At 37.9% G+C, this 18,424-nt stretch overlaps 1 protein-coding gene across 1 annotated transcript in view; it reads left to right on the forward strand.

Annotated features, from left to right (window-relative positions):
* The window catches only part of ADSS1 (adenylosuccinate synthase 1), a 32,538-nt gene extending 16,894 nt beyond the window's left edge, over positions 1-15,644 (forward strand). Inside the window, exons 3-13 of the mRNA XM_076345568.1 lie at positions 465-527; positions 1,310-1,360; positions 1,702-1,768; positions 2,935-3,042; positions 3,407-3,488; positions 4,458-4,584; positions 5,899-6,053; positions 7,244-7,368; positions 9,368-9,465; positions 10,657-10,806; positions 12,275-15,644. Coding sequence (XP_076201683.1) covers positions 465-527; positions 1,310-1,360; positions 1,702-1,768; positions 2,935-3,042; positions 3,407-3,488; positions 4,458-4,584; positions 5,899-6,053; positions 7,244-7,368; positions 9,368-9,465; positions 10,657-10,806; positions 12,275-12,327 — 1,079 coding nt within the window. The 3' untranslated portion in view covers positions 12,328-15,644. The remainder of the gene's footprint in view (positions 1-464; positions 528-1,309; positions 1,361-1,701; positions 1,769-2,934; positions 3,043-3,406; positions 3,489-4,457; positions 4,585-5,898; positions 6,054-7,243; positions 7,369-9,367; positions 9,466-10,656; positions 10,807-12,274) is intronic.
* The last annotated feature ends 2,780 nt before the right edge of the window (positions 15,645-18,424 follow it).

Genomic DNA, 18,424 nt, shown 5'->3' on the forward strand with positions numbered 1-18,424 from the left:
GGAGAAGGCATCGGTAATGTATTACAGCACTAGTCTGAGTTGAGTTTAAAACAAATACGTGAATATTGAAGAAAATTTAAATACCGTCGCACAGACTTGTCAGTGTTGTAAGGTCATGGACTTCTTTGAGCTTTTACCAGTGAACAACTGAGGCTGAAGTCGTGGTGCAAAGTCCACCACAAACAAAGACAAGAATCCGCTTATCTCAGCTGGCTTCGGAGCAGGCCCAGCATTCACATCTGAAACAAGCAAGCTCTGGGTTTTTCTGATTTTAGCAGGCTTGTAGCTGCTTACCCAAAATGAGGATTTATCCAAAAAGTTCTCAATATCACTTTCTGAGAAATGTGAGAAACTCAGTCTTACTTTTTAAATCAAATTTCAGACAGCAAGTGTTTACATGCCTTACATCCTAAGAACGAGTATTTTATTTCTTGCTTTAAAATAAATCATTTATGTTCCCACAGGTAATGGAGTGGTTATACATTTACCAGGCCTGTTTGAAGAAGCTGAAAAGAATGAAAAGAAAGGTTTGTATCGAGTAATTTTTAACCTTTCTTTATATTGGCAACCAGGTTGAGGGGTTTTTTTAAGCCTTTGTTTCTGACCATAAATATTCAGTGCAATAACATTCTGCATTTTAAATAATGAGGAAAACAGTATTTAAAATGTTGAATTGTGTTGTAGTCTTCAGACAGATTTTCAAAAGCAATCTTTTCATGGCTTTTCAGGGAGTTTTATGGCATTTGATACCACATTAGATAGAAAATAAAATCCTAAAGTGTGTGGCAAAGCTCCCTTTGACCTCAAACTGAGATGATTTAACCCACAGTTTCTGTGTCCCCATTTCTGTGCCCAAGTATAAACTCTGTTGGTTTTGCTTTGAGTGAGGCTTTGGACCAGATGACCTTCTAAGGTCCCTTACATCTTAAATTGTTTTATGATTCTATACATATGAATTCTCTATTTTCTGAGGCACAAATGGAGTTTAAGTGATTTATTGTATAACGAGTTAAACAAGAATCTTTCCTTAAACTAAGAATTGCATGTAAGCCACAGCTTTCTGGCATTAAGAAGAAGTATCTTTGTCCATACCAAAATGAGAAAGCTAAAAAGTAAAAAACGAGAAAAGTTTGTTAACGAAAACATTGCTGATATTTGATATTCACTTACGTTTTATCCGTTTTGTCTACAGTCTTCTTAACAAGAAGCTATATAAACTAGAAGAAAGACACAGAAATATTAAAGCAAATCTCAAAGTTTGACCAATCAGCACAGCTGAAATCCTACTTTTCTTTATGTCTTCTGACAGGTTTAAAAGATTGGGAGAAAAGACTGATTATATCAGATAGAGCACACATAGGTGAGTGATGACTGAAGGGGGAAAAAACTCACAAATGATTGCTTAGGTCATGGTGCTAAACTACATTATTACTCCACAGAGCAGTCATGTGTTTGATCTAATATGGCTTCTTTGTGTGTTGGGTATCTGAAGCATAATAATGGAATTTGTGTCCGCTAAAGAGTGAGATGTTTTACATGTTTTCACAGCGTTTAAGGAATACTCTCTCCGTTTTCACAGGAGGAGGCCTGTGCACTATCAATGATAACAAAGGCACTTTGTCTTGAAATCAGTTGTCTGTGATTTAAAGAATGTTTATCTCCTTTGGTCTCCCACTATGTCCATTTGGTTTTCCATTGCAGTGTTTGACTTTCACCAGGCAGTAGACGGGCTCCAGGAAGTGCAACGTCAAGCACAAGAAGGAAAAAAGTAAATATTTTCAGCACCTTCATTTCATTAATAATTATGCAAATTTGCAAAATTGGTGTAATTTTGGAAAACAGAAATGCAATGTATCTCTAAAGAGCCTTGCTGATGTTACTAATTCTGTGACTCTGTTCTGCTCCTGCTTATGTTAGTGAACAAACTCTGAGGTGTTACTGAAAAGGCAGGGTATAAATTCTTACATATTTCCATTTTCCAGTTCTCTGCAACGTATAGGGACATTTTGAAATTCCTACCAAATTCTCAAAATCCATTTCTATTAAAATGGTGTTTCCAACCCAGTTTGATATCAGACTAGTGATGCTCTTTTGAATTGGGTCTGAAGTGTTGGCATGATTAGGTTCCACACTTGTAATCGTTTATTGTATATTCACTTACACTTCATGGAGATATTAGTTTCTATTTTAATTTCAATCTTACACTTCAGCACAGTGTGTTAACTATTCATACTTCGTTATTCTGGTTTCTGAAAGAACAAAGGTTTATGTGAACACGCTGTATTTTTCTCTCTGCTAGTCCATTAGTTTTTGATCCCACTGGACAATTTCAGCCAAACTTAACATACAAATAGAGATCTCAAAATTACTGTATTTCTAAAACGCACATGAAAATAGGCACACAGGTAGGGAAACAGTTTCATTTTTGTCCTCATCAAGGTAAAGGCTGCAGCAACAGTTCATAGGGACAGAGATGGTGTGAATAATCCCAAAGCCATAGGAAACCAGTTTGATCGCTCACAGAACTGGTGGTTGTTTACAACTATAGACAGTGCTGCAACTGTGAAAATGTGAAAATGACCATTTGTTTCCTATTGTTTGTGGTAAGGAATGTGGTAGTACCACAGGATAGTATGGTAACCATTATTACTGTATAATATAGGTATATATACCCATAGTTTCAACTAAGCTTGCCTCAGCCAGACTCAAGGCTTAATGCTTTACTGCATACCATGAATATCAGCAATATTTATGCAAATCCACTGAAGCATGAAAGTTGCTATATATTTGTTATTACAGAACTTCAGTCTTTTTTTTATGTCTCGGATCTTGTGCCCAGTATATGGTATATTGAAGAGCTTTAACAAAATTACTTAGCATACAGCGTATTTTTGCATATATTTATACGTGTTTGGGGGGTTTCTTTTTAATTAGTATTGGCACAACAAAGAAGGGGATTGGACCAACGTATTCTTCCAAAGCTGCACGAACAGGCCTTCGAATTTGTGACCTCCTTTCTGACTTTGATGAATTTTCTTCAAGGTACAACTATTTTCATTTCTAAATATTATGTTGAAGAGTCATACATTTTGGCTGACAGATTTGCTTTTAAGGAGATGTTTTTAAATATGTGTCTGAACTTTAAATATGTATATGAATTGTCTAGGAGAAGAAGACTGGAAAGAATGTGTGCATGTATTTCCTGTACTTCACAGATTTTCTCATCATTTAAAATATAATTTTGTACATTGGGAAATGCACTGGTTGAGGTATCGAAGTTCTGGGTATTTTCTCCCTATAGCTCTCAGTATATACTGTGTATAATATACGCTGAGTTCTTGCCAAAGGTTCTATGAACAGTAACTCAAAGGGTGTTCTTCATAGATACGATTTCAATATTTTACAGATTTAAAAATCTGGCACAACAATACAAGTCAATGTTTCCCACACTTGAAATAGATATAGAAGGACAATTGAAAAAGCTAAAGGTAAGGATTTAACACTTGTAATATTTGTTCAGTTTCAGGGAAAGTATAGAAGAAAACAGTAATATTTATTTTAATTAAGTAAAAATTAAGTGTACCAGAACTACTACTTATTAAACTAATTAATTTAAATGAAAAATGCATATCTTCATTATTATAAAACCTTTTAATGAGCAGTAGCTATGCTTTGTAATAGAATGTTCTCTTTTTGTGGGCATTAAAATAAATTTTGTGGATGATTTAATTCTCCTATAATATTTTACTTTTTTTGACATAAAATAGCTGTTGTATTAAAGTAGCCAAGAGAATGCAGGGCGACACTTGCAGTTAGCAGTCTCCAGCCATGACTGATCTAGTCTGAGAGACTTCCGTGCTTACTGAAGAATTGTTTGTGGAAGCTGTGTTTCAAGATCCTGGTATTACAAGAAAAATATCTTTTTATAAATAAATTCAGAAGAGCCACTGGTGAAACATCTTCTTTCGTGAATATGCAAGAACAGAGGATGCTAAAAAAATCTCTTACCTTTCCCAAGTTTTGTCTGGTACTTGTTCAGAGCTGACACTCTACCTTTAAAGATATTTTTTAATATTCATGAGTAGTGGTTTTTTTTTTCTTTTGGAGCTTGCACTATTTCTAAGTCCCACTCTCAGTGTGTCTAGACTATAGACACGCTATATAGAGACTATATCAACAAAATGAGGTAGGTATACAACATTTCTGTGAATAGAAATGGTACAGAAATTATGGCATTCTAATGCCATAACAAGTCATGTTTTCTTATGTGAGTTGTTCAATATATTGATTTGTTTTCAACAGAGTATAAGCTAATGGTTGTATTTTTCAGGTAAAACGCAGTTATTGAAGCTGGCGTGTTAGGGTTATCTGTATGTTTCATGTTTCAAAAGTGAACACAGTGTTCCCTGCTTCCAGCCATTGTATGGGGAAGCTGACGTTTCTACTCAAATTTGCAGGGATATGCTGAAAAAATAAGACCCATGGTTCGAGATGGCGTGTATTTTATGTATGAAGCTCTTCATGGCTCCCCAAAGAAGATTCTTGTTGAAGGAGCCAATGCAGCATTACTTGATATTGACTTTGGTAAGTTAAATTCTAAACTCAGTTTAACTCCCCAAAGAAGATTCTTGTTGAAGGAGCCAATGCAGCATTACTTGATATTGACTTTGGTAAGTTAAATTCTAAATTCAATTTCGCTCCTAAGAAGTTAGTTTTATTTTGATTAGTTTTATTTTGATTTGTGTTTATATCAGCTTTGCTAACAGCAGGAAAATAGAAAAACAAAATAGCCTTTTCCTTTAATAGGAACAGATCTCCCAAAAGTAAAGCACAGTAATCCAGAGATTGTATCATTAACAGGATTAAGTGCTTAGGGTTTAAATATTGATTTTTACTGAAGTTATTCTCGTGGAGTTGAAGTTTCGCTCCAGATATTCTTGTCTTTATTACTTCTAAATGCGTGTGCGCATTGCCATACATTCCAAGCAGCCATTGCAGTGCTGCTGAGATAATTCCTCTGCAGTGAAGGGAGGATTAAACTGATGCAGATAACCTGTAAGTCTAGCTTCTTCAGTTGATCTCTGCTCCACTCTCTTACCAAAAGTCTAATTAAACCACTTAGGTCTCCATGAAGATGAAATGAAGAACTGGAGAGATGCTCCAATCCAGAGTCACAGTGTAGAGATCATGAATAACCTCTTAAGACTTAGAAAATTTGCTGCAGATACTCAGAGCTACTTGTGTAGAGCACTGGGAATGTCAGACTGACCTTTACACCAGGCTCTCCGTGGATGTTGCCAGGAAATACTTTCTGTGATACACAGGACAGTGAAAAAAGCTTTACACAGCAGCAGCAGCAGCATCCTGTAATAGATCCAGTGCCTAATGGTAGTAGTACTGAGATGCTTTTAACTTTCTCCCTTGTGGGAGATCCTCAGTGAAAGTTGCAAAGGATGAATGCAGAAAAGCTTACGCACTGGAACAGATCACACATACTGGATACCTCCTTAAGTATAAGAAAGTAGTATGTTTTCTTATTTGTCTGTGTGACCTTCTTGCTCACTAATAATATGCTTATACAAATTGCCAGGATAAGTCAGCTATTTGAGTGGAAAAGATCCTTCATTTTGAGGGGTTTCTGTGGAGCTTTAGAAATCTAAACACATATTATCCGCTACAGGAGGAAGCAATTTGGGGAAGAACAGCTTAATTTGTTCTCTTAAAAGCAAAATGGGGACATGTAGTCAGAAGAATTTGCCCCGCTCTTTGGCTGCTATTTCAGTTTAGCTTTAAAGCCAAACATACAGGTGAAAATCTCCTTTCAACTCGTAAAGGAAAATCGGTCTTTGTTTCTTATCATTGCTGAAACAGGTTTGTGCTGTTGTGTTTTTCTGACAGGCACGTATCCTTTCGTGACTTCATCGAACTGCACCATAGGTGGTGTATGCACCGGGCTTGGTGTTCCTCCCCAGCACGTCGGTGATGTGTACGGTGTGGTGAAGGCGTATACTACTCGGGTGGGAATTGGAGCCTTCCCCACTGAGCAGATTAATGTAGGTTTAATGTTACAAGTTGCAATATATACAGTTGCCAAAAAATAAGGTCAATGGAATGGGGTAAGGGTATGCCAACGATAAATAAGCACGATAATAATGCCAAGCAATCGCACTCAAGAAGAGAGGAGAATTAAGGTATTTTTCTTCAGAGGAGAGAAACACGAGTATGATGATGTTATATTACAGTGACCATGCTTCTGTTGTAATGAATGATGTCAAAACAAATTTCATCATTTTCTGTAATATCGTTAGGTGCATTTCAGTGGCGAAAGTTTGTTGTAGACTGGAACTGTCAGCGTGTCACAGGAACGCTTAAATTACAAGATACAGCTTCTGTGCTTAACAGCCTGTGTTCTGCGTGATTTATAGAATAAATGTGGTGTGTGCGTCAGCCAGTCATGCACAAATTGATCAATAAAAGGAAGGGGAGAGATTTTGATTCTTTTAAACTACCTATTGTATTTTCATTATCAAGAAACTAGAAAGCTTAGGGTATTGATTATGAGCTATGCACACAGCAATCTCTAGGTCAGTGATCCAAATCTAATTTAAGGATTTAGTCACTAAAATCCTTTCTCTAATGGCCCAAATGAATTGGTGATATCCTTTAGTTTTATGAATCATGAGTGTAAAGTTTCTTTCTTCTTCATTTTTAACATGTTATAAATGCTGCCAGCTCGAAGGGAACGGTTGGCAGTCTCATACTGTGGTAGAACGTAGGAGCCCTAGGCATGGTCAAGGAGTCTGTTGACCTAGACATTGTACAAGCATTGATCTTGTCCCAGGCATTTACACTCTTGCCCCCAAAAACAATAGATGCCAAAAGACCAGATGAAGGACGTAAACACAAACAAAATTAAAAACAGGGCTGAATTGTCAAGGAAATCTTTGTATCAGATGAAGAAGGAAGAAAAGTGTCATCTTGGAACATGAAATAGTCATATTAAATAAGTATTCTGGAAATGCTAGTGATTGAAGCACAAAAATCCTGTGCGTGAGGGGCGTTATTCTCCACCTTAGTTCCCTCCTAATAAAACTTAATTATTTTTTTCTTTTTTTTTTCTCTACAAAAAAGCCTTGGAATTGAACAACTATATTTTTCTTGCCTTTTGTCTACATTTGTTTATATTTGTTTTCCTGCTGTTTTTCAGTGGAATACCATCAGCATTCTTTCTGTCTTCCTTTAGGAAATTGGAGATCTTTTACAGTCCCGTGGCCACGAATGGGGAGTAACTACAGGCAGAAAGAGACGCTGTGGCTGGTTAGATCTTGTCATTTTGAAATATGCTCATATGATCAACGGATTCACTGCGTAAGCATCACAGATTTTGCGCTACATTTGGAAGTGATAATTTTGTGCTTCGCAGAATAAATATGTAGGTAACATTAATATAAGTCCAGTAAAGTGTTACATTTTAAACAATTAAATAATTCACAATGGGCAGCTGAGAATTGTCTTAATGCTATTAATAATCTAATTCCTTTGACTTTTTTTTTTTCCAAAGCAAGTGATTTTAAAACATCATAGCAGTGATTTTTTTCATATATGTTTTCACTTCGCTTACATCAGATGGCCGATGTGTATTGGATCAATATATCAGTTTTCTAACAGTTTGCTCTACTGTTCTTGATCCAGTGCTTTCATACTGACTTATGTTGTGATCTAAAACCTGCTGGTTTTGAGCTTTGGTTGACTCTAGTGGATCATACTTGTAGGACCAATTCTGCATCATTTGGAACCACTACCTCTTGAAGTGAAATAAGGGGGGGTGACACAAAGTGTACGGCAACTGGCACAGCTTTCACTCCGGTCCTGACAGGTTCCTTTATTTACAAAGATGTAGTCTAATATTGTAGTATAAATTCTGCTTTTAGTGGGCTGAGTTTTATTTGCTTTGGGACTGAGCGACTTACTTGGTTGATAAATTATTTTATAATTCAAAATATATATTAAATTGGCATTTTAAAGGAAAAGTGGCTGTTTAAAGGAACTGTTCAAGACCATAATGGCATCAAGCTTGCTTATGTCTAATGCTAAAGTGCTAACTATCACAAGCCATTAATTTCTAACTAATTACTGATCTGTATTTTCAGAAAAAGTTGCAAAAGTTTCGTTACAGTTTTGTTCATATAAAGTGCAGACTTAGCATTCAGGCAAACTTGTTCATATATGCAAACACGTGACCCCAGGCATTTTAAAATCTTATAAACTGAGACGTAACTTGATATTGTTTGTGCTACTGATGCTACAAAGAAACAATGATCTTTGTTCATTAATTTATCAGAAGGGTTTTTAAAATACTTTTTTTACTTGGATTTATATTTTACTTTAACTTACACAGCTCTAGTTTATGTGGAAATAGTATTAGGAAGGCGTTATGTTTCCTTCCCTTTCAGTTCTATACAATTACTGCACTTCTATCAACAAAACTATGTCACCTCTGGTAACTGTGACAGTTAAAAAACATGGGGAGATAAAAACTTCAAGAAAGTTGAAGAACTCTCTCTATGCTGCTTCTTTCCCAAAAGGTCTTTTAATTTAATCATTGCATTCATTGTATACTTACTGAGCACATATAGCATGGACTATTATGCACATGCCTGTCTAAATCCTTAGCTACTCATATTTTTAGCAAGCAAGGTCTGGCATATTGTTTCTAGAGATTTTGACTAGTTTTAAAATGCAGTTTTATTCTGATCAGTGAATGCTACGGTGTCGTCTTGAGGTTCCATTTTTGTGTTCCAGAGTGTTCATTCAAAAGATGAAAAAGGTTCATTAGACTGACAGCCCTGATAGCCCAGCCCGGGCACTGAAATTCAGGCTGGGATCTTTCCTACTGAACTGTATACGTGATTTTAGTAGCCAGATTATGCTTGTGAAGTCTGTTTTAAAGGTGTAATTTAGTCAATAAGTCTGTCTTATAGTTGTTGTGAATCAGTAGGAATAACAGAAACAATCACTAGTAGTGACGTAAAGCGACGTGCCGTCATACACACCCAAACAAAGTCCAGTAAGTGCCACTTTACATAGTCAGCTTGCGTTTTCCTGCGCTGAACTGAACGCTGTGCACCTGTGTGAGCAGCCAAGCATTTGGAAACGTGTCTTAGTAACTCAGTCATGTATTCATCCAAGAGGCATGAATTCAATTAACAGTGTTCATAGTTCAATATATTTGTGTATTTCTGCTTGCTGGGTTGCCTGAGCTGGATTTGTGAATACAAAACTAGAAAGAAAAAAAAAAAGACAGGTGGAAAGTATTAAAGAGAAGATTCATCATTTGTGTAACTCTAACCCGTGTTTTTCTGTACAGTTTGGCATTAACAAAACTGGATATTCTTGATGTCCTTGATGAGATTAAAATTGGTGTTGCTTACAAATTGGGTGGAAAAAGAATTCCATATTTTCCAGGTATGTTGTTAAATATCTATGTTCGTTTTTCTCTTTCCTGCCTGTTAAGTCATACCTGTTGGGAAAGGCTGTTTGCTTTTTAAAATCAGGCTTGATTTCTTTTTCGCTAGACCTTCTGTAGAAATTTACAGAACTGTGATATCAGTATAAAGACTACTGTATCAGTATATTAGCATTTTCTAGTCACCTTGCGTCTGTATGTATGATGACAAGAAGTTCAGAGCAAATAAAATCTTGTGTTAGGGCCTCTATGTCTTGTCCCATTAGATTTTTTCACTGACAACACAAGGGGTCTGAAAGTCAGCAAGGTGCAAGTCAGTGACTGTGTATCATTGGCTTTAATGAATTGGCTTTAATCATTGGCCTTTAATGAAGTTAAGTAAAAATAAAATCAGTGCTTAAGCTGTGCAAAAATGAGATGGAGACAAGCAGAATAAAGCTGCTTATGGGCTACCATCATATAACTGTAATTATCAGCAACAACATTGTGGTTAATAAAAATATACATTGCCTCATGAATATGCTTCATGTTAAAACTTTTAAGATGTAACAATATGTAGTTTTCATACATTAATGAAGTTTTCAAGATACCTGTAACAGTGTATGCCAAGATGAGGGGTTTGTTCTGTTGAGATGGGGGATTCTGGAGGCACGGGGAGGGCTGGCAGCAGCCAACTTTCCCACCACTGGTGGTAGTTCCTGGCTGTGGACAGTAGCACAGTGAGAATTCCAGCGGGGAAAGGCTTGCAGACATCTAAGTTTTTAGCAAGCCTGATTTAACCCTGTTCCACAAACGTAAAAATTTTTGAGAAAGTCATGCCTTGTCTACAGGAGGACTTCTATTTTATTATGTGCAAATCTGAACCAAAAAGTGGAACTACTGTAAACTTCAAATAATTTGTTTCCTTAAAAATACTACTGTAGTCTTCTGACAACACAGAGTGCATCCTAAGGTTTTGACAAGAGGAAACTGGATTACTGGATCCTCTTGAATCAGAGTTATCTTCCTAAGTAACAGAAATTAATCTAAATTAAGAATAAATGAATTAACCAACCAGTAGAAATACTGGGGGTTTTTTATTTATCAGATTTTAAATGTTGTCAAAAGACTTTGTTGGTCAAGAACCATAGGTGTGTTCTTTTAAGGTGGAGCAGCTAAAATCAACTGTGATAAAAATTGTTTGCCCACAGCTAATCAGGAGATACTACAGAAGGTAGAAGTAGAGTATGAAACAATGCCTGGGTGGAAGACTGACACAACTGGTGCACGAAAATGGGAGGACCTCCCACCCAAGGCCCAGAATTACATCCGCTGTGTGGAGAACCATGTTGGAGTGCCAGGTAAATCTTTCTGTAGATGTACACGAGGACGCCAGAGCAGACAGGAACAGCTCTGTAAAAGCGCTCAATTCGTTAGTCAGGGAGCGGCTTGATTTGGGCAGGAGGCAATGGAAGTACCTGTGGTTGGGCTGATGATGGTAAACGACAGCTTGCCAAGAAGCAGCAAAGGGTGGTGTTCTGCGGGCAGGTCTGCAGTGTTGCAGAGAGCTCCAAGCTGCTGCTGAAAAGGATTTAACCAGAGGAAAGATAAACGTGTATTGTTCTTGGCAAACTGCTGCCTTCTGTCAGTGAAAACTTAGGGATCTCTGCACCATGCTTCAGTGCATAGTTAGTCTAATGTTCTCCCTTTACTAATCTCTTCCTTTCACTTTACTTCCTGCACTGCATCCCTGTTTGAACACAGGCTTCTCTTTTTTCTTTTTTTTTTTCCCCTCTCTTCCATACTTACCCATATAAGGAGATGTGCTGCATAACGGATACAAGATTGTTTAGCCCAATTCTGCCCCTTTGGAAAAATGAGAATCTTAACATGATCAGTCTCCAAAGGTTAAGCCATCCAGTTTTTTTCAAATCTAATTGCTAGAGCTCTAGGGGTGCCAAGAGCTAGGTGTGGCATGAACGGTGGCGTTTGAAAGGGAATTTCCACAGTAGCAAACTTAGAAAGCTGGCATGTGTGCTTTTGTTTTCCATAAAGCGCCTCAAAGGTCACGTTTGGGGAGTGTGAGCTAATTGCAACTGTGGCAATTCCAGTATTGCTCATGGATTAGGAAGCATCTGACAGCAGAGCCTGAAACTCGGTGGATGGCTCGTGTGTGGTCACGGACGTAGGTGTGGGCGATTGGATGTGTAAATAAAACTCCCCTTACTTTATTTCTCTGGTTCTCAGTGTGAAGGCAGGGTGCCTTGGTGGGTTTAACGGCTAAAGGTGACCTACCTACAGTCAGTTCTATAGTATCCATGGGCAATAAAAACTGTAGTGGAACAATTATAGTATGGTATTTGGGGTGGCTGCTCACACTGGGTAACGTTTTTAATTGCAGCCTTACATTTAACAGTATTATAGCACGTGTGCATCACTATCTCCTGGTCCACATCAAGAAAACTTCACATTCTGGCAGAGCTCTCGCTTCCTTTCTGCAGGGATTTAGCTAGACATCCTGTCACTCAAGACAATGACAGTTAAACCTGCAACAAACATGCTTGACCTTCTGTTAGGCCTTCCATCTGCAATGCTTTGTGTTTATGGTATAATTATTTCATGTTTTCAAACTTCAGTATATTGCACTTCTAGTCTGGTAATGCAGCAGAAGTAAAGTGATTTTTGGCAGTAAAACTCCCTAGCATTGTGTTTCAGCACAAAGTTGGCCAGTTTGTAGTGAAGCGTGATGAAAGGTGAAAATTATTCCAGTTCACTGATTTTAATATTTACTCTCAGTAATTGTTCTAATAGATGTGTTTTCCTCCCTAGTTAAATGGGTCGGAGTTGGAAAATCAAGAGAGTCGATGATCCAGCTATTCTAAACAAATGAAAAACTTCAGTGACAAGAAGCACAATTTAGCGTTCATCTGCTCCTTACTGCTTCCTCTTTAAATGGAGATGCTGTTTAAAACCACCATGTTCTTCTAGGAATTGAATAGAAACAAATCATATATTCTGTATTGTAACATTTTATTTATCTTTAAGTTCTCAGTAAATTCAGTGTAAAATCTCCTTGGTGGCCATCATAAAAAAAAAAATCAAAAAAGTATTCTTAACAAAATAAGGATTTTTTTTTTTTTTTTTTAAATTTGTGCCATGTTACTATTGGAAGTATTTTACATCCAGATAGAGTTATTTCTTCTTTCAAGTATTAAGCCTTTTCCAGTAGTTACTGGGTAACTTTAGAATTGTGAAGCTTGGATTTGTTCTTCAACTTCAAATGTTAAAATGTCTATGTATTTGGGTTGGCAGTAATAAGACAGATACCGTGTACTTAAATTGGTTAGATTATACAGGTTTTCAGTTTCTAAAATACAGTGAAGTTAGGTAGGTATTTTTGACTGCACAAAGCAAAGCAAACACAATTACCTATAATTTTTATATAATGATTTTTTAATAGCCCACTAAAATGAATGGAGAGCAGCTAACGTATTTTTATCACAGAGCCTATTCTGGTAACTGAGATAACATCTGTACAGGGGCCAAACTGGAGAAAGTTGACCTGTCTAATAATTCTTTCAAATATCCTGTGTACTAACAGACAATCCCTGTGGAGACTGTCAGATGTGCAGTCTTCGTTTTATGCAGCAGGGAAGGAGTGAGTGAAGGAAGAGAGTCCTCAGGGCACAAAACACACGGGGAGAGCGGAGCCGAGACAGCACGCTGTGTTTTCTCAGTGAACCGGAGACATTTCTTCCTGCTAATGCAGTGATTGTAATTTCCAAAGTTTTACTGTAGTTACTTGTTGAGGAACTTGAGACTTGCAGCTCTGTAAGACACACTCGCTTCCACAGCTCCTAGGTTTCCAAGAATAAATCAATGCATGACTTAATGATGACTGCTGCAGTATTTACACCCCTCACGCATTTTGACCTTCCTCAGCAAAATGCAGTGCCTATTTATAGAAGGGGATGACATGCGGCAGCCAGGGTCGCGACATGTAGAAGCCGTGGAGAGGTCCCAGAATCTTCAAGAATACACTTGGATTTCTTTGTGGATCTTCTAATTTATAATGGCTATACTTCAAGAGCTCTCAAAAAAGGCCTACCTCTTGTAGAGGAAAAAGAATACACTAGAAATGGAGTTATTCCCTAACGGCGAATTTTCTGAGTACATGTTCCTTTTCTGTATATGTCTCAGAGAGCTGTAACAATATTTTTGTATCATTCCCAGGGGCTGGGAATGTGGAAATGGCATCACAACCCCAGTAATGCCATTATGTAGTGTGTGAAAATAACCCTTTTCTGAAATGATAACTCCAAGGATACAAAACGATGACATTCTTTGCATCAGAGATGGGGAAAAAGAAAAACCTGTCTGGAGTATCTTGTGTGATACTCGTCCCCTTTGTCTTTTCTCGCTCAATATTAAGTAACAGTTAATGTTCAAACCCATTTGTGTCAAGAAGCAGTTACAAAAGTACCGGTATAAGCACACAGCAAGCACTAAATTTAACTGTTTACGGATGTATTGCTGCTTGTAGGGCAGAATTCTTACACCCTCCAGCTGCAGTGCAGTCTCTTCGTACTCCAGTTCATCGCAGACTGTAGCTTTATGCCACCATCAAATACTTTTTATCTCTGGGGAGAAAAAAAAAAAAGCCCAAAGCCGTGAATCCTTAATTCAGCTACAGCTCCTTTGTCAATTTTTGACAAGTTGTTTAATCTCCTTGCTACCGTTTTGCAATCTGTAAAATGGCAATTAGGAACACTGCCTCACCTCTTTTAAACTGTTTTTTGGAGGTCGTTGGGTTGAGCCCTGCAGTCCTTGCTCTGACATTGATGAGGAAGTTCTCCCCGTCCAATTTATGGGTGTTGTAAGGAATGAGCGATGAGATTTCTGACCTTATTTAATGTTTGCAAAGCACTTCTGAAAGGTGCTTGGTAAATGCTAATTATTACAAGCACTGTGGAATGTGCCTCATTTATATGAGATCATTTAAACATAAAGGTGCTTGGAGTTACAGTAATTAAGTTTTGTTTTCACATGGCTTAACCTTGCGACATTTGCCTACTGGATGATCTAGACCCGTTCCTTTTCTTGGCCTCATCTTCATCACTGCATTTGTGTTAGGAGGTTGCCGCTATATTTAAGCTTTGGTTGATTTATAGGCAAAGTCCACAATGACTAACAAGCCACTCGGCGTGCTGAATAACTGGATTAAATGAGCAACTCTAAATGAAGTATTTGGCATATTGAAAAAATTAGGTTTTATTGTTTAATTTTCACAGGATTACTTTCTCTTGTTCACCTAATCTTTTTATTTTCCATTAAGTAGTTTTTCCATTAAGTCTCCGTTAGATCCACGTCGCCTGTCTTTGCATTCAAGGATTCATCAAAAACCCAGTGATATTGTCGATGGGCATGATGTAATAGGCAATTACTGTGACTTACTCTGTTACTGTAAAAATACTATCATGCATTTCATTTCATTTCATAGCATAGATTTTTTAAATGAAAGTTCTACTCCTATTGAATTTCATATGTGTTGTCATTGAGTTAAATGTGAATAAGTTCAGGCTTTTATCGCAAAGCTCTTTAACCTACTGAGTGACACAATGCTTAATAAGAACATTTTTATGTAAATTTGCTTTCATTTTGGCTGTTTCCCTTGTGTATTATTTTGTATTGTTTGGAATTTCATTTTAATAACAATCACTGTGATGAATTTAATTTCTTCTTTCTCCCCAGCCAAATGCAGTAATAATGACTAAAACTGGTTGATGCATCATCCTGTTAGTTATCTGGTTGGAAGAATAAGGGTAAACGTCTGCCAAAATGGCATAATTTGTGGTAAAGATTATAGTTTTTTAAAAGTAGCAATTACTGATTCACTCATGCACATTAATGTATTTGACATATTTTCTCACACTTACCCGTACAATATGGCCTTCATAGTCAGGTGTATGCTTCCTAACACATGCAGTATAGGATTTTGAAGCTTTTGTAATTTTTAATTTGGCTATATATGGTCTTACGGTTCTGGTATAAGGCACTTTATAAAAGGAAAGAAAATTAAGCATTTCCATAGTAATGTGCAAACTATATTTACACCTCAATGCAGATTTTTTCAGATGAATTTTGGATCCGCACCTGTTTATTTTGTCCTGAAAGACATATTAAAACCAATTTAAAGTAACAGTGCTTGGTCTCTATTTCTCTCTTCTTTTTTTCTAACACAATACACTTCATACAAAAACCTGGTTCAATATTTCATGGATTTTAAAAAATAACTAGGAGCGTTATTGAATGAATAGGTATTTTCTTTCAATGTACAGATCCTCAGTGTTTGGCCTTTTTTTAACATATTCTATAAACTTTGTCACGCTTTCCCATTTACAAACTGAGCAGGGATCCACCTTCACCACCGGGGATTCATGGTTAGTCATCCTTAGTTAGCTCACCGGAGTGTACAATGATTTTATGAAGGAAAAAAAACGTTTCCTAATTGACACAAAAATGTTTTTGCCATACCAGCTGGCTCAGAGCAACTGACGTGAGCTCCATATAGCTCTTTATCAACAGCACTGTGCTAGAAAGGAAAGGTAGATATTGGCTCAGATAACATAATTATCACCTCTAAAATGTGGAAGGGCTTCAGACAAGCACTGTTAGGGCTTTCAGAAGCCTTTCTAGAAATCACTCTTTTTCTCATCCATTTTGGAAGTCTGGAACAGCAGGTGAGTCACCTGTCCAGTAAATGACAGCAGGTTAGTACACAGTTCAGGGCAGTGTCCGAGCGCTGTATGAGAACTGCTCTGCTAATTAACTAACGTTTCTTCATTTCCTTTACATCAGTTATATATATATATGTAAATTCACGTCGAATGGTCTTTGGTAGCCAAAGCATCTGAAGCAGTTTCATCTAACTCCACGTGACGCTGGCAATGCCCAAGGCAAAAAAAAAAAACCCAACCCAAAACTGAGGGAGTCTCTCTCTGCTGAAATTACCCACCGGGAAAACACTCTGGTTTATTACTGGTCCATCTGCTGTCTGTCAGCTGGAGAGCTGAGTCTTAAGACTGTCTATCTTGTTTCCTCCCTCCCAGCCCGGTAAAAATGGGAACGATGTGACCATCTTGCCTCTGGAGAGTTGCAATTAATAGATGACTTTCCTGCCCCTACCCTCTTCGAGTAATACTTTACATGGGGTCAAGCTCTAGCCCACTCCTTACTCCTCGTGAAAGTGGCCCGGCTTCCTTTACAGTAACGTTTCATATCCATCAGAGAGCTGGTTTCAAGTGCTGGATGTTTGCAAAAAGGAATAGCTGACATCACCCTTTTAGCTAGGAATCGGGCAAGGAAGAAAATCCAGCTCCAACCATCTTATCCTTAGAAGAGGTCCCCGTTTGTGGTGTAGGCACTGGATCAAGGGAGTAGCCTGTGGATTTGTCGGCTACTAATTTAAGTGAGTCTGTTAGTGCTGGTTTCATGCCTTTATTAGATCCGTGTTGCCAATGAAAAAGAGGGTGCCTGAGGCGTGGAGCCTGCTCGACCGTGACAGGACTGCACGGGATTCATGGTGTGTGCGAACTGGTGTTGTACCGCCTGCTTCAGGGAGGTAAGAAAACGGGTTCTTTCCTTCCCAAATCACAGGTCCGTCACAAAGGAGCTTTGGTAAGGCACACCTTTTACTCTTGGATGGGGCTGGCTGAACCCTTACATACTGCTCAAATTTAAAGTAAAAAATTGTCCATGTAGATGTCGGCCATAGAGTGAGGCATTAAAGTCAAGTCTAAATAAGGATTTCAAGGCTTTGCCTTTTAATCTCTCATATACTTGCAGGAAATTAGTTGTTCTAAAACAGCTTCATGTGTTATTAATATCTGTACATTTCTGGAGTACAGACTGTGCATTAAATATTTGCCCATAAGCCTATGAGATTGTAAGAAAAAAAAAAAACAAGAAAAAACAGGAAAAAGATCTTTTGTAAACACATACACTTTATAACTTCCTTTAATGTAGAAAATTTGGGCCAGCAGCTGCATTTTTCAGTGGTTGGAAACAGTACAAATTTTAACACTGTCTGTAAAAATGTCTTTGGCAAGGAAATGTCTTTGTCAGGAAAAAAATAACTCGTATTTGAATGTTTTTGCAGTCTTGAGATAACGTACCCTTCCTTTGACAGGCGTTACCTTTTAGAAGTTGAGTACATACACCAGAGTTTACATTACAGGCCTGTAAATAGTGCCTCAGACAACCGTGTTAGGTTTCGGGAGATACCTTTACAGTGCTTGATAAGTGGCAGAGTACTTCAGACAGTTTGGGTTGTTGCTGAAATCCTTAAAATACCCTGGGCAGAAGCACTGGAGACGTGTTTCATAAGGACCACAGAATACAGTCAAGTATACGTGCCCTTACAGCAGAGGTGGCAGCATGCATCTTCATCTTCCCTTTTATCAGACAAAACTTTTAATGCTAACTGGGCCTAATTCTTCAAATGTGTGGAAACGGTGTTTGCCGCTGAGGTTTGTGGAAGCCCGGCTGGCCTGTAAATGGAGGTGCTGGAGCCAACCTTTGGTGAGCCTGACAAAATGACAAACTTGGTAAGCACAGCGTATTACCAGTCGCTGTCATAGCAAGGTGTTTCATGGTGTTCTTTGCCTCTGAAGAGGAAACTCCCAGTTACAAACCTATTGTATTTAAAGTTATGTTTCCATTGAGATTCTTAAAATAGTGCAGCGCTCTGCCATGAATGAAACCTGTCCTTTGATGAGTTCTGAATTCAGGAGTGGCTGACAACAAATGGCAAAGACCTTGAGAAGCTTGAGGACTGGGCAACGGAAAGCTCACGAAGCTCAGGAAGAAGCGCAGGGTTCCCCATGTCTCAGTACAGACTGGGAAGCACCTGGCTGAGGAGCAGCTCTGCCAAAAAGGACCTGAGGTTTACAGCAGATGCCAGGGTGAATATAAGCCAAC

Source organism: Aptenodytes patagonicus, chromosome 7 (assembly GCF_965638725.1).
Source record: "Aptenodytes patagonicus chromosome 7, bAptPat1.pri.cur, whole genome shotgun sequence".
Classification (NCBI taxonomy): Eukaryota; Metazoa; Chordata; class Aves; order Sphenisciformes; family Spheniscidae; genus Aptenodytes; species Aptenodytes patagonicus.